Source organism: Drosophila willistoni, chromosome 3R (genome assembly GCF_018902025.1).
Source record: "Drosophila willistoni isolate 14030-0811.24 chromosome 3R, UCI_dwil_1.1, whole genome shotgun sequence".
Taxonomy (NCBI): Eukaryota; Metazoa; Arthropoda; class Insecta; order Diptera; family Drosophilidae; genus Drosophila; species Drosophila willistoni.
Genome location: NC_061086.1, coordinates 31,681,062 through 31,697,705, shown reverse-complemented (window position 1 = coordinate 31,697,705; position 16,644 = coordinate 31,681,062). Strand labels below are relative to the sequence as shown.

General features: G+C 35.8%; 4 protein-coding genes across 5 annotated transcripts; all 4 read right to left on the bottom strand.

The window, feature by feature from the left end:
* Positions 1-867: 867 nt before the first annotated feature.
* LOC6649499 (mitochondrial dicarboxylate carrier) lies at positions 868-2,125 on the bottom strand. Its single transcript, XM_002072172.3, has 2 exons — positions 1,568-2,125; positions 868-1,499 (listed from the first exon to the last, which is right to left on the bottom strand). Exons 1-2 carry the CDS (start codon positions 1,984-1,986, stop codon positions 974-976), a joined length of 945 nt encoding a protein of 314 aa, XP_002072208.1. The 5' UTR covers positions 1,987-2,125; the 3' UTR covers positions 868-973.
* A 133-nt stretch (positions 2,126-2,258) lies between these two features.
* On the bottom strand, positions 2,259-2,900 carry LOC26528951. Its single transcript, XM_015177090.3, has 3 exons — positions 2,727-2,900; positions 2,467-2,663; positions 2,259-2,408 (listed from the first exon to the last, which is right to left on the bottom strand). Exons 1-3 carry the CDS (start codon positions 2,809-2,811, stop codon positions 2,370-2,372), a joined length of 321 nt encoding a protein of 106 aa, XP_015032576.2. The 5' UTR covers positions 2,812-2,900; the 3' UTR covers positions 2,259-2,369.
* Positions 2,901-4,947: 2,047 nt separating this feature from the next.
* LOC6649498 (metallothionein-2) lies at positions 4,948-5,266 on the bottom strand. Its single transcript, XM_002072171.4, has 2 exons — positions 5,193-5,266; positions 4,948-5,112 (listed from the first exon to the last, which is right to left on the bottom strand). Exons 1-2 carry the CDS (start codon positions 5,215-5,217, stop codon positions 5,006-5,008), a joined length of 132 nt encoding a protein of 43 aa, XP_002072207.1. The 5' UTR covers positions 5,218-5,266; the 3' UTR covers positions 4,948-5,005.
* Positions 5,267-6,553: 1,287 nt separating this feature from the next.
* LOC6649497 (sialin) lies at positions 6,554-12,054 on the bottom strand. Of its 2 annotated transcripts, none has more exons than XM_023179701.2 (6): positions 11,968-12,054; positions 9,725-9,804; positions 9,060-9,363; positions 7,574-8,114; positions 7,239-7,515; positions 6,554-7,174 (listed from the first exon to the last, which is right to left on the bottom strand). In XM_023179701.2, the coding sequence occupies exons 2-6, from the start codon at positions 9,793-9,795 to the stop codon at positions 6,841-6,843; spliced, it is 1,527 nt and encodes a 508-aa protein (XP_023035469.1). In that variant the 5' UTR covers positions 9,796-9,804; positions 11,968-12,054; the 3' UTR covers positions 6,554-6,840. The 2 variants fall into 2 exon arrangements, with proteins under 2 accessions (XP_023035469.1, XP_002072206.1); XM_002072170.4 differs by having other exon boundaries at positions 11,988-12,054.
* Between the last annotated feature and the right edge of the window lie 4,590 nt (positions 12,055-16,644).

The window sequence follows — 16,644 nt, the reverse complement described above, 5'->3', positions numbered from 1 at the left end:
CAGTGACTTTAAACAAATCAGGCAGACGGCGTTTTTCCACTACCAACCTCTTGGAACTAGCAAGTTTCTATGGGAAAAATGCACCAAATGGGTAACTCTGCACTGGCATTGGACCTGAAAAAGATGAAAAAGAAATCTTATCCTTAAGCCACTATTAAAATGGTGATATGGGAAATCGGGTCTTAATGGTCATCTCATCATCTCATCTCACTTCTAAATTATGATTTATTTCATTCATGAAAACAGTTTTTTGTTTTTGAATATACCCTTTTTAAGAAGTAGGTAAAACGGAACCAGCTAGAAAATATTTTCTTGTAACTTTAGCAGCTTAAATTTTGTACTGGTTGTTGTTTGGCTTTTGTTTCGTTTTTGACAACTTGTTGGCCAACATCAATATTGTATGGGCCAAGTGGGCAGGTAAAAAGGCAACCCCATTCATTGTTGTGTCCGTGTTGTCCGTGTCTTGTGCCTGTCTGGGCGCATTTAGCAAGACTAACACACGGGGCGTATGATTGCTTTTCTGTGTCAACATAACATGGGGCAATAATGGGTTTTCTCCTCACTGTTTCTCTGCCTCTAGAGTGTATATGTGTATGGGTGTGTGTGTGTGTGTGTGTGTGTGTGTTAATGGCTTCAATGCGATTACACGACATCAGCGAAAAGCATTTCCAGGCTGAGCGGCTCTTAAATCATTCATCTGGTTGCTTTTTTCAAGGTAGCCCAGAGCCATTTTACTCATTGAACTTTTATTGAATATTTTGCCCAAAAAAGAAAACTACAAAGTTCAGCTGCAGGCTAGCCAGCCAATAACAAATATTCATTCGAAAATGTAAAAGAAATACTAATTCCATTTACAAACAATACAAATAAACTGGTAATTTTTTGTTTATTCAATTATTTATAGACAATGCATACACAATTACAGGAAATTTTTTGTTGTTTGTAAAATATTACATTTAGCTTTGATTGGATTTCAATCGTCATTCCATTTCTCGAGATCTGGATTGAGAATAGGAGCGGGTATGTCATATGGGTGTGGCAGGGCGACCTGTTTTGGCTCCGGCAGGTAGCCAAAATGAGTGCGCAGAAATTCAATTCCCAAGAACATTAATACAGTGTGGGGCATAAGGCGAGTCAATGCGGGCACATATCCTTTATAAAAGGCGAGCGGCCCCTCTTTGGCTGTCTTGATGAAAACATCGGAAAGTCCAGAATATTCACCGGGCTGGGCATTCATGCGACGCGTCTTAACCACATCTATGGGTTGGGTTATAGATGTGCCGGCAATTGCGGCTATAAGCGAGGCAACCACATACGTGTTCATATTTCGCTCCATATTGAAACTGGCGACCAGCACGTCCTTGCTCTGCTCGTAGAAGGCGATTTGCCCCACTGTCATGAGCATGCCACGTATGGCTGCAATGCCGGCACCATTAAACAGATGCTGCCAACCCTCCTCCTGACACACACGGGCCAGGCCATCGAAGACATGCTTATAGCTGCAAGATGAAGGCAATCAAGATGAATGATGAGGTGACAAGTAGTAAGTAGTGTAAGTATTTAGTACTTGCGACGCTTTTCTCTAGGTAATTTCACATCGTTCTGTAGCCGCACATTGAGTAAATCAGCCGGAGCCCCCGCAAAACCTCCAACAAGGCCAGCAGCTCCAGCAAGTAACACCTTACGGGACATGGTACTAGTGTCCATGTTCTTGGTACCAAAATTGTAGACAGCAAAACGGGTCAATGCATATGTATATTGACGCAACATGGAGGCAGATATCCCATTATACAAGGCCAGAACGCCCTGCTCTCTAACAATTTTCTTTGTGGTGGCCACAGTGGATAGTTTTTCCGCTTGCGTCTGCATTAGCACTTTCAAAAGGTCCAAAGGATGTGTTACTACAGCTGCCATAGAACTGGCCACTCCCCCGAAAAACCAACGCGATACACGGCGTTGATCATACGATCCAAATGGCATTGACATTGGAATAAAATATTAACTACTAAAACCGCGAAAAGTAATAAGCAAAAAAAAGAACACGTTGAACAATTTTGGCTTTATACAAATGTGCTTCTATGAAAATGTATTGACGCAAAACTGAGGGAAACTAATGTGACGTCAGGTGAAAATATGATGAAATTTGAAAAATGTTTTGACATATTTGCATTTATCAATTACGAAAATTGGCGCATGCCGTGCGCGACCATAGAAAAATTCTTGCGTGTGGCCTGCAATTCAAAGAAACTCAAATACAATTTGTTTTAATCAAATTAGTCCGGCATGAAAGCGAAATTTTTTTATTAAGTTTATATACACTTGAATGGCAAGGATCTGACGGGCAGCAGGCGACATCCATATAGCTAATCTTAAATGTAATAGAAATTTGGCCTGTCCTTGGACAAGTCCTGTAAATTTAATTAGCGCCCAATATTTATGCCAAATACGTAAATGCCATTCACCTACCCCGATTAGAAGTAGGGTCACAAAAGCAACCCCACCAACAACCACAAACGCGGCATTTGTTAAATAATTCTGTTGCTCCAGGGTCAACGAACTCAGATACACATAACCACCGAGCAGAATGGTAACCAAACACATATTGAAGAGCAACACCAACAGAATGCCACGTATAAGCAGGGCTGAGGAAATGCTCCTCTGACCTGCCACACAAAGTTAAACCATATTCACTCTATATTCCATTTAGATATGGCTTTTCTAGTTACCACAATCTCTTAATGGACTCTCTTGCTCAGCAGTCGATTTACCCTTCTCGATGGCCACAAATCTGCCGGAACGGAATGACTCCATGCTGGGTGAGTTTGTGTGTGTGTGTGTGTGCTTCGTTTTTTTTTTTTTGCCAAGTGAGTGTGTTTTGTGTTAAAAACAATTCCAAGTTGTATGTATTTAATAGAAGCATCGAAATTTTGACAGCCAGCACAAGGCACGCAACAATCCGATCGACCACACTGGTCGTTCACATGTCAAATTATTTACGCCTGATTAACCGAAAGCTGCGATTCACTTCCTTGCACAACAAAACGAAAGCAAAATGAATCCAGCACGCAAAGCTTACAAATAAAGGAATCGTTTGGGGTATTCTTTGGATCGGCTAAGAGTTACCCAGTATTTGCATTACAAAGACTTGAAAAATATATTTAAAAGAATATTTTATACTAGGTTAGTTTGAAAAGACGTAAGCGAAATACCAACTAATCTGCCTAATAGCGTAAGCAAAACAATTAGAGAGAGGCTTCAATTTATTGTACTGCTCTCTCTTTTGCTACCACCCACTGTTCCGATCAGAAGTTTGAAACTCATTCTCTCTCTCCCTCTGCAGCCACTCTTCAGATCAGAATGAGTGCAAAAAACGCACACACTCTTTCTACTTCTCAAATGCTGCAATTCTATCCCACGCAATGTCCACTCTGACCCTCTCTCACATTCTACCGCGGCATTTCTCTCTCACATACACATAAGCAGGTGCTCTTGTTCTTACTAGTAAGCTAAGGCCAAAGCGCACTTTTAAATATGTAAGTGAGAGAGAGAGCATATCAATGAGAGCGCTGCTCTTGCACTTTCTCTCGCTCTTGTCAACGTGTGTATAAAAGCAGCTGCAGCTACGGAAGCGCGCATCAGTTTTCAGAGGGGCATTGCCCCGTTCGGTTCTTGGCGTGCCTTATTCTCAAGAAGATCCAAACTAAACGTGAGTCAATCGGAGCGTAATTTTTAATACTATTGAATCTTAATCAGCTTTCGTATACTCTTTTCGGATAGGCAAACATTTACTCTACCGAATGGAACATAAATAGGCACAAATGATCATTGAAGTCAACATTTTCATCATTTCTTTTTTTTTTTTGCACTTATCAATACAATAGCAACAACTTTATCATCTGCTGTGATTAATGACGAAATTGCAAGTTCTTTAAAGTTGCTTCTTTTCTCTCTGATTAACTCTAAAAATGGATCACGGAGTCTTATATACTCTTCTAATCCTGGGTAAATACTGAGTAAAAAAAGTGAAATAAACGCCAATCACGCACATTTGATTATGCTAATGATTTGCCTTTTGACAACAACTACCCAAAGAAGTGGAAACGGAAACAAAACCATAGTTTCTGTAAACTCCACACACACACACACACACACACACACACACACACAGCACTATTTCTAGTTTAAATCGATTTGCGACTCTTTTGGACATAAAATGCTTTGCATAACACATCATAAATCTGAGAATTCCATTTCAAATGGCCAAATGCAAAATGTTAGATTTGTCAATAAATTGTATACCTACAATATGTGGGTTTCATTTAAATGTTTGTGACATTGATACATTCCCCAGTGCTTCAATAAAATTGCATATTTCTTTATGCAAATTAAAAGTAGTTTTAGTTTTGGTTTCCAAAAATTGGTTAACTTTGAACAAAGTTTTGATATTTAGTTAGAGGATGCATTGAATGGTAAGCTATTGGGCAAAACCAATTTCACTCTTTAATGGCTATAAATTCTTTCTTTTTCAGGCTGGCTGCATTTGAAATGGCAGAAATGAAACATTTAGAAATATTTTGTATACCACATTATTGGCATCTATAGAAAACGATTTTGCAAATAATTTTGTTTTATACGAATTGCAATTTCGATAGTGTTAGAATGACGGTGACATGGCTTTAAAGAAAGTGAACTCTAGTGTTGATATAAACTTGTTTACCACATCTTTGCCCAGAAAAATATTGTCCCCATATGAAATGACATTTCGATTGAGTGCCTCTCGATTTTGAGTGATGTTTGAAGTTCAATGACTTTTAAAAGTTTATTTACCCTTTCAACCGTTTTATATAGTTCGATTTTGATAGACAGAGAACAACAAGCAAATCATTCTAAATGGAAGACGACTATTCCAGTTGTTTTCACCATTTTGTGGAACAAACACAGATTATATTTAAATGTTCATAATGTTGGAATATTTTATTTCGGTGTAAATTAGTTTCTGACAATTTTATTTGTTGCTGCAGCATTGGTCCTTTGGTCCGTTCTTGCACACGCAATGGCAATCCTTGTTGCAGGAACATCCTCCTCCGCATTTCTGTGCTGTGCACTGGCAATCTAATGAAAATCAAAATAATTATAGGCGATTATTATCGTTTGTCGGGGCGATGCCTAAATCGTTTGCCGTTTCAACTTACTTGTTCCACAACCCTTGCAGCCCATTATTATGCTCAATTTGTGTTCGAATTGAAATTAGAAGTTATCCACTTGATTGTTTCGTTCAAAACTGTTGACCTATCTGCAGTTCTCGCCACTTTTATACGTATATCCGTAGAAGGCAAACGAGTAAAACGAGTGCAAAATTGCACGATATCCGAGGCAGAAAAATCAATGTTTTTCCTATGTTTAAACGGGCCATATCAGTTCGTGTGCAAAATGATTGAGTTGCAAGCGTTTGCTGTGGGTCATATTGCTTATCAATTTCAAACATTTTTTTATTGCTTAACTCCTGCACACGGTTTTCTTATCAGCTTATCAATTTGTGGTGCGTTGCTTTAGTTTTATTTATTTCCATATACAGTTTAATGTGAAAGAATAAATAACAAAATAGAATATGAGGCATAAAAATGGAAATTTTAATATTTCCATCATTTCCTCATTGAAATGCAATTAAAATCAGTAGAATGTCGGCCAAACAAATTTGTCACATAGTCAAAAATGATTTTAACTCTTATTTAGTGCAAAATTTAAAAAAATTATGCAAATTTATGAGCATAATTTTGGGGACCTTCTAAAAATATAAATTTGATATATTCTGTTTATTTAAAGTCGAGTTTTATTGCATACTTTTCAGCACCGCTAGTATTAATATGGTAAGTTTGATAATATTTGACGTAGTTACAAATTTTTGAAAATTAAACAAGCATATTTAATATCTGAAACTCCTTACAGATCATTAATTGGGTTTATTTTTTCATTCTTTGCATTCTCAATCAATTATAAATGTCCTTAAATATTTCCTTTTTGTCAAGTAATGAAAACGGCTCTAACTATATCCACATAAACACAAACATTTCCTTAGTCTAACAATGGTTAATCAATGGATTAAACTGCAATAATCAAAACTATTATAAATTCCTATTCTATTTCAACTATTTTAGTTCAGAACTATTGACACAACTGATTAGTAGTTTGTTTAAAGTAAATGATAACATGTCAATAAGTAAATATTATATAATATTTCCATATTTAATAAGCAAAAGTTGTAGTAGGTTCGAAATACAACTAAAAATTAATATTGATTCGACATCCCATACTAATTTTAATACAAATAACTAGAACCTGTTAAATTCACGACATTTTTTGAAATAAATTACTTAACCTTTTATTTGTTTATTACCGTTAAAATTGCTTTATAACTATCGATAGATAGAAATATTTGTTCAAGCAAACGACACTTATATATTTACCTTATTTTATTTATATTTCAAAAATAGATTTTGCTTGGCAGGTAACCCAAAAGGTAAAGGTAACCCAAAGAATACTCAGAATTGTAAAATTGTTTTTGTTTTTAATTAAATGCTTCTTTTATTCGCAGGTTCACTCTAAGCGAGTGCTTTTGGTAGTCTAACATATAGTCAAGGGATTAAAACGTAGGGAATAACATAAATAAAACACAGTTACACAAATGTAACAGATAACAAAATTCTAGAATACATGATCATCATCATCATCATCATCGTGTCGTATGGTACTTTCTGAATACTTGGATACCTAATTACTACAACATTTGGAAACGTCAATACAATTATACAACAGTATACAACAGATTAGCTAAATGACATTTTACTCCTTCAGCTCGGCGCCGTCGTTCACAATGCCAGCTGTTCCGGTGGTTTGGGTCAGCTGGAGTTGCTTCTCTTCCGCCTCGCGTGCCTTTTGTTCGGGGGTCTTGGCCCATTCCTGGAGCTCGCCTGAGCAATAGAACCAATAAATGACACAGCCCACGAGATAAATGCCAGCGGAAATAAAGAAGATGATTCGCCACTCATCACTTGTCTGATTAACTACAACGTAGCCAGTAAGTAAAGGACTAACGATGCCGGGAATGGTGGCAAAAGTGTTGCCAATGCCCATCAGGACACTGGCATGCTGTGGCGCAATATCCAAGTGATTGACGCTAAAGAAGGAAGAAGCACATGTGAAAACGTGAATTGTTACCCCCTCCCAGGTGTGTGACTTACGCAAAACCAGACCACGCAAATGCACCCAAGCCCACCGCAATGGTTAGGCAGACCACCGACCAGGTGGGATCCAACAGATAAGCGGTCAGCATCATAAATACAGTCTGGGCCAGGAAGGCGCCGCAGTTGAAATTACGTCTCACTTGCGTAGTGGTCCAAATGCCCTTCACTTGCAACCAATCGGCCAAATAGCCGGAAATGGCCAACAGAATGCCCATGGCCAGGTATGGCACAGCCGATAAAAAGCCCGTCTTACCCAGCTCAAAGTTCAGCGTATCTGCAGGTGACATAGACAATTAATAATACAAAAGTGACAGAAAGTTAATTAGACCAACCTTTAAGGAAGCTAGGCAATTGCGTTAGCAATGTATAGAATCCCCAATTCTCAGAGAAATGTGAAGCCATAATGGCATAGAATGCCATCGATGTGAAAATTGACTTCCATGGATGCTTAATATGCTTGGTGCCCACATAGCCGATTGTCTTCTGTATGTAATCGCATTCCTCCTTCGAACAGAAACGATCCAATTCGGGTCCAGCGCGTACAATTAACAACCAGCTGACATACCAAATGCAACCAATGGTCCCAAACACATAGAACACACTCTCCCATCCGTAGCGAGCGGCCAATAAGCCAGATGAAGGCATAGCTATCACAGTTCCGGCATAGTTGCCAGCAAAGGCAATCGATGCCATCCTAGAACGTTCCAAAGGCGGTGACCAGCGAGCCCATACCGCATGGATTCCCGGAAATGTGACTCCCTCGAACACGCCCTCAATAATACGCACTGCCAAAAACATTTCCAAACTATGCTTGGCTGCCAGCGGTGTCAGCAAAGTTAGAATTGCCGTTGTTCCTATGCCACAACCAAAAACCTAAAAAGATTTTCAATAATTTCCATTTTTAACACATTGAAATCTTCAAAAGTTTTCATAACCCAAGTTTTCGTATCAAATAGCTCAAGCTTTGTTCTATAAATAAACACTAGATTTTAATAGCCCCCATTTTGCCATTATTTTCCATACATTTTTGATAAAATAATTAGTTTTCGAGTGCCTTAGTACAATTCGATGTTTTGACACTCAATTCATTGCCTTTCATTAAACAGAGTTACGTATTTTTAGAGATATGACAAGTACAAACTCACACTCATTCATTTCATTGTGTAGTTGTCACTCATTTATTTGAATTCAATTCGAATGGATTCATTTGACATTGACTTTTCTCCCATTCATGCAGCTCTCTAATAAACACACAGTTAAAGATCATTTAGAGTATAGAAAAACCCTACTTAATAGTCGTTCCTTTTCCTTATGTTAAAATATTTCAAAGTTGACATTAAATCTCAGTTTCATGACAAGGCGTAATCTATAGCTTCTGTAATTCTATTCTAAAACTATACCCGATTTCGTATTTATATTCTTTGTTAGAATTGTGTGTAAATTCTGCATTTGAGTTATGCCAAATAACTATTTAATTTTGATGAAATATATTAAAACCCCATTAAATGCCACACAAAAATCAAAAACTTTTAAAAAATCAAAGTCTTTGCATATTATTTTCCATTGACCAATCCTAAGTAAGTTGACCTCATTCTTCACTAACAATAAGTAAAGATTCCTGCCGTAACCCAATCAAATGATTAACATTTCCAATTCTACTTAACTGATCTTTCATCTATCAAGCTTTCAAATTGTAAGTCTTTTACTTGACTTACTAAAAAGTACTTAAAAAGTAAAGTATAAATGGAAAAGATATTCCTGACCTACACTTGAATATATATGTTACTTATTTTAGTTACTTTGTTTTATTATACTTACGAGATTGCCTCCGATTCTGGTGCCTATGTAGCCACCCAGAAATTGGGTCAGAATGTAACCATAGAAAAAGGAGCTTAAAATCAAGCCCTTCTGCTTGGAGTCCCATGGAAAGTCCTGCTCATAGGATACATTTCCAGCACTATCCACAACAGTGCGGTTTTCGGTCATGGCCACAATGGCCACAGAGAGATTCACACGCAGTGAATAGACATTAAAGAAACCGAAAAAGGCCATCATCACCACAATGTAACGTTGCTTCCTCCAGAATCTCCATGTGAGCGGCTCACTTTCCACAATATCATTGCTGCAGACATCAAGGGAGAAAGAGGATGAAAATGTGAATGCATTTATTTAACAGCCAAACCGCTGATAAGGCAAAAAATGAAGAAAAATGAAAACTGCAAATGCAAATGAGTTTATTCCAGCCGGTAGTGGCTTTACTTTCGCTTTCTATTTATTTATGGTTTGCCCGTTGGCCCCCATTCAACTTGAACAGTCTCGAATTTTTGCGTCTATGCCATGGTTAAAACCAGTTTTTGACAAAACCCGGCATCGACTGGTTTGCCACAATTTTGCTTTAGGGCTCAGAGAAAAAAGTGGTTAAACAGCAGCTAGATAAGTTCCTTGTGATAATGATGATAAGTCGATAAGTTTTCGTTACTCACTTATTATGATGATGATGATGATGTTGTTGTTCATGGTGTTTACCATTTTTCGATGACTCTAGGTCGGTCATTTTGAGTGCCTATAGGAGAACACAAACAATACAAAACGTTACAAATTAAAGAGCTGATCTCTCAGGTGTATATAGTAGGTAAATATCTCATATAAGTAGCTGCGTGTTGTCGCTTCATTAAATACAAATTTAAATTGAGTAGCCTCACTTAACAAACAACCGCTCGGTGATTGGGTTCACTGCACACACTCACACACACACGCGCGGACAATGTGTGTTTTATAATTTCGCGATTTGTTAGATTCTATACCCCGTCGTAGCGCCCTGACTTTAGCTTATTTATAAATCCAATTTAGTTGCGTGCTGGCACTCGTAATTGACTTTGACAATGAAAAATTTACTCTTAAGCAATTTGTGTCTAACTAATACGGAAATAGAAGATGTGTCTTTTATTAAAATAAGAAAGTTTTCAATGAGATCTTTTTTTTTATCTTTTATATTTTTTTTGACTGACCAACGCCAACGCATCTTAACTCAATTATCCATTTAACTTATTAAACCAAATAGTTCGCAAATTGTGCCATTTGAGGCACGCGAAATCAAATACCCAGAGTCAAACGCACACACACAGCATAGTCACACACACTCACACACACTTGTGTGTGAAATGTTTATAATCAAATAATTGTGGCTTACACTCTCAGTTGATTCGTTTTGATTTGCAAATTGCACGAGTTTTTTTTTTCGGCAATGTCCATTGGGTTTTATTTTTTTCTTTCTTTTAATTTAAACAATTTACGCACACACGTGTTGGTAAACTACATATGTATGTGTGCAGAGAGTAAATCATTTTATCATTATGACTTAATGGCAACTACCGCACACTCAATCTGTCTCTCTCTCTCTCTCTATTAACAAATTATATTAGGGAAAAACACAAAAAGAAAGAAAAAAGTGGTGGAAAATGTTGCCCGATTTACAATGAGCAATAAAATTTAACTCTAATCATTTTATTAACGATTATTTAATAATTATGGGTTTAAGCTAGTAAAACCTGCTATTAATCAAACGCCACAAAATTGGTTTTTTTTTTGTTTTTTGTTCAAGAATAAGCCATATACAGATATATATGTAGGTATATATGGTTTTCTTTTTTTGGTTTCAATTATCTTTTTATTAGCTCATACGTTTATCTTAATTTGCCACAAATTAAATTTGCTAAAAACCAACAATAACAACAAATAACTCAACTGCTGAGATTTGGCATAGATAAAGTGTCCCATTAGATGATTTATAGAATTCTTGTGGCAATTGTCTCAGAGTGTCTACTAATGAACTAAAGAGCTTCTTAGGCAAACGAACATAGACCACAATATTATCTCTTGCCTCTGATAAGTAGTTGATGACCCAACAAAAGTCACAAATGAATAATAAGAAACAAGATGAAAACTAGAAACTAGAAGAAACTAGATAGACTAAGTAATACCCTGTACTGGCATTCAGTAATTTACTGTGGTAATAATTAAACTTAAAAAGCAAAGCTAACTCGATTGTGTCCCAAGCAACTTGCAAGTCAACTGCATCACGGTGTATCGTTAGTCGTTCGAATTGAAATATATATCTATTATTAATATCTAGGCATATGTATCTTATAGTAGACCAAAAGTAACCTATATTTGTCAGGGTATATGTATTTCATTACAAAAAAGGAATTGTACATTCTTTCATTGTCAATAGAATGTTGAGAAATCAATTGAATAACTAAAGAAATAGTAAAACTATTTCCTTGCCTTTTGTGTGAAATCATTGTGAAACACTTGTCTAAATTTGGTTTAAGAAAACAAAAACAATTTGTCGAACAATTTACATGGCTTAATCTTTGGCATTTTAGCCACATCTGGAACGGTAATATCGATAGCGGCCAAAAGGCAGAAACGTCTTTAATTAAAATTTCATTGAAATGCAGTTGAACAAATAGCAAAAGCCACAGAAAAGTTCACAACAAAAACACACACAGACACACACAGACACATTCCTCATGCTTTTGGCAAATTCCTGTTTACAGAAAATACCTCACACACACACACACACACACACACACACACAAAACACATAAAACGAACAAGCAATAAACTTTTGAACCTCTTCTTTAACAAAAAACTTTTCAACCGCTTACAACTTGGAGTTTCCCTGAATATATATTTATTTTTAATTTTTGTTTTACACTCTTACTTTTCCCCTTTTTTGCTTACTGGATGAGGTAGAGATGGTTCTGGAGATGAAGATGTTGGTTGGCGTGGACAGGTGTGAAGCCGCCGGTTGCTCGCAGCGGACTGAAACTGCAGCCTGCTGCCAGTCAGCAGCTGGACAAGGCAGTAAATAGTCGCGTCGCAGCTCTCAGCACGATCAGCTTTACACACACGCCAAAAAAAAAAAAATAAAAGAAAGATCGTTTATATATATATCTACATATTCAAATCTCGTTTTGCCCCGTGCGGCAAGTGAAAAAGTATTGCCATTAATTTAAAATGTAGTGGTTTTTGTTTTATATTTGCTTGTTTAACATAATCTTCTTATTGTTATTTTTAGAATTAACTTAATATTACTAAATTATTATTTAAAATACTCAAATATCTTCAAATCATATATAAATCATCGGAAAGTCTAAATTCAATATTAACCAGCATTTTATTTATTTTATTTTTTTTATAATATTTTATTTGTGTTGTCTCAGCTTCAGACAGCTTTTACAACGAATTTGAGCTTTATAAATTCAGTGAAATTTAAATTGACTATATGATTAACTCACTCAATCTTAATAAAAATTTCAAGTTTTAGATTTGTATTAAATGTTTATTTAATACTTTTGTCTTAAGTAAAAGATTTTTAAAATCATTTGTTTTTATAAAGCATTTCATTTAACCATTTACTTTATTGTGCAATGGCAAAACCTATGCCTACTAAAATTGGATCCATCATTTTACGATGTAACTGGAAAATTTTAATTTAAAGCGTAAAATTTAAAGCAGAAAATCGAGAAAATTCATAATTATAAAGCCAAAAATCGAGGTATTACATTTTACGTCAAAAAGTTCTAGCGATTCGTGAATATGTTTTCATATTTTATTTTATTTCAGATCTTTTATTTTTGAAAATTGAATAATATTACCAATTTTGTATTCTGTTATAGAGAAACAATTTGTTTCATATCTAAATAGTTTGTAAATTACAAAAAGTGTAATAAGGCAAAGTATTTAGTTGGAAAAAAAGATATATTAATAACGGCAACTAGAAAAGTTTCAAATTTCTATTTCAATGAATTAATAGTACGAGAAGAGACTGTCTTTGGATTTTTTTACACAAAACAATTTGACTTACCAGTCAAAAACTAACTAGCCACTAATCAGTTTTATTTTTACTTTGAAGCATGCTTAATTCAATTAAATTGTAACTGTGAAAGACAGTAGTGGGGTCAAGGGGAGGTAAATTGCTGAAATCTCAACTCAAAATTCAATCTTTTTAATCTCGGGTTTCTTAATATTTTTACTTAAAATAGTAACTAGATTTCAATTTCTAAGATTATTTTCAAATTTTTGGTGACCTAACTATAAATAAAATTTACATCTTAAAAGTAACGACTTTGATAATTTCAAAGTATAATTTTCAAAACATTTTCACATACATACATATATATGTAACTGTAGCTTAAAATTTTCCCATCACAAACAGATTTCTCTTCTGGATGTATGTACTTAGCTACAGCCAGAGATACAGGGAACATTTACTTGACTGACTGAAGCTGATCAAAATATTTAGTTATCTTCAATTAAGCTAACGCACCCGAACCTTGAATTACTGTTATAAAGTTTGGCATAAAGCTTATCGTTTGATTAGCCAGAATATGTGACGATTATAAAGATAAAACAAACATTTAGCGGAATTTACACACCAAATTATCATGCGGTTTGTTTTTTGTGTATTATTTTCGTAGGATTTGTGGTTTTATTTAGAACTACAATGGTGACGCCCAAAAAAAAAAACAAACCGAAATACAATCGTAAAATTGAAGAAGGCGTGAGACACAATTAACATGGATCACACGACAATAGGATTTTGTTTTTTTGAAATTTTGATTTGGTGCAAATTTTGAGCCAGTTTGAACAGGTTCTATCTTTCATTCGATCTATGATTGACATGATCATGTTAATTGTGGCAAATTGTGACTTTATTATAGGAAGGCCAAGAGGCACGTCCCACTGTTAACTAGTAATATATCATTTAACAGAGCTGTTATATCGGCTATGTTAACTATTGTATTTGCATAACGTATACGCCTTGTTGGCCTTTAATTGGTCCTACTTGTTTGTCGGACATACAAAAAAATTGAGCATATACCCATTGGGCATATATTGCGAAATATTTACACAACAATTCAGCCATTCAATTTAAAATATTTTTGTAAAAAAAATATATAGGCAAAAAATACGAGTACCTTTCTTTTTCCTGTGCCCAACATCATCGTATCATAAACAATTGCCGCAGTCACACGTGCCACAAAATAAACAATAAACAAAGTGCGGCAAATACAACTCAATTTACATTGCCACCAGATGCAGCACGTGACAAAATATTTCAGCATCCAACCAAAAGAATGAGCAGGTGAAATTAAAATCTGTCTTCATAGGTTCAATCACCGACTTTTGGGACACACTTTAACAAGAAGAGGCTTAAATTTTGTATTATCGTTTAATTTTAGATATTGGCCAGGTCAAGGACAATCTTTCAATTTCAGATTGTAAAATTATGAGCAGGTTGTCTGTCAAAGGAGGTAAAAGGAGGAGGTTGTCTGTCAAGCGAAGCTTAGACTTTATACACAACTTTTCTTATTTTTAGCTTTGTCTACCTAAGTTAGTTATATCACTTGTCTATGTCAATTAATGCAAATTAGATGGCAAATGCATTAGAATCATTCTTAGCCTTTGGCTTGGCAAATGTAGTAAGCCTTATTTCCTGTAGAGAATATAAATAGGAGAAGGCAAAAAGTGTTTTGCCTCTATAGCAAAAGCAGCTCAATTATTATTAATATACAATTTAATTACAGATAAGATGGCCAGATGTTAATGCAAATGCAAATACAAATAATATTTTGAGAGTTTAGAGTTTAGATTCATTCATGATATTTGTGTATTATTTGATTTGCCAGTTTAAATTCGGATAAGTACTACTGACTACTAACTAGTTCAAGAGTTTTACTTTCTTTTTCTCTTCTTAAATCCTTATTAAATGCACCATTTGTTTAATGGCAAACAAACGAAAAATTCTCTGGTTCAGGTGTCGAAGCAATTTAGCCCTCGCCATACGCTTACTACATTTCCTTTTCACTGGTCTCGTTTTATTGTTTTCTCCATTTTGTGTCCTTTCTCTCTAGCCAGGTAAATTGCATTTTAATTGTGCGCTCAAAAGGGAACGCAGCTGAGTGCAAACAATTTGGACAAACAAAACACCGAAAATGGCTAACAGAAAGCTTTAAGCAGTTTTTTATTTCAAAACTAAAGAATGTATATAATATATATTTTTTTCCTTTTTTTTTTTGGTATACTTATTCCCTAACTCTTTACACCTACAAAATTCCAATGCAAATTTGTCGTTTGACTTTGACTACGTGAGCCTTTAATGGTTTTTCTCGGCAACTCTTGGGAAGGAGAACTAAAAAAAAAAAAGAAAGTCTTGAAACTTTTCAACTTCCTGTGCGCTTCCATCGTCATCTTCATCGCCATCGTCAACGTCATCATAGTCATAGCATAGTCCGTTGTAGTTGTAGTTGTCGTAGTCGTTGCCGTTGTCCCCTTTGATTTCAAGTTGACAAAAGTTGCTGCGAGTTGGGCGCATATTACAAAAGGACAGGAGAGTCCGTTGGCTTTTGCCAGCCTTCTTTCTTCTCTGCTTACTTGGCTTAAAACTACTTGAAATGCAGCAGCAGACCTTTCGATTCCCAGTCCAAACTCAGTTGGACAATTTCCATTGCATTTGGACTCTACGTTTATATGTATGTGTGTATGTATGTATGTAGTGGTATTCCCAAAAGTTTTGCACTGCGATGTTTAAATATTTAAACTGCTCAAATGCACAATTTTATGGCCAAAACTACACTAAAAATAAAATAAAAAAAAAACTTTGCCTAATTGCAGCAAACCTCTCTCCATCTCTATCTCTATCTGTTATGTATTTATCTCTATCTCTGTCTTTTTCACCAATTGGCAACTCACAATTAAATAGAGAGTCAAGGATCGAAAGGATGGGATGTGATATTCTGCACGATTTCATAATGTCATTAGCGCACTCGACAAGCTCTCTGAAAGCTTTTTAATGACCATAATTCATGCTTATATGGCTGGCATGCTATGGCTAGGTCAAGGATAAGGATATGACACCATGACATCGAGCGGGAAAGACAAAGCTAACTTGGTGATATAATTAAGCTAAGAGCACGCAATACACCGCAACAGTATCCGCATCATCATCAGCATCAACATCAGCCGCATCTGCATGGTTAATCATACGCCATGTTGGCAGCGTCACTGAAAAATTTATACAACAGAAGCCAAAAAGCCTAACAAGCAAGAACAACACAACACACAACACACAACACAGAGAAGACAATGGCAAATATTGTGACAATAGGGTAAAACCAGAGACATGAAGAGACCGAACAAACGACAAGACCCGTAAGGACAAAGGCTTGTGTAAATATAGAATTTTATAATAACAAAGCACGTCGCAGGTGCAATTAGTGTGCAAATAAGCGTTTATTTGCCTTCAGTCAGAGACGAGAGCGAGAGACGATTTAAGGGACCGAAAAGGAAGCGTAGAAGAAACCGAATGGCAAACGAGGGGTGTGCCGAGGTGAAG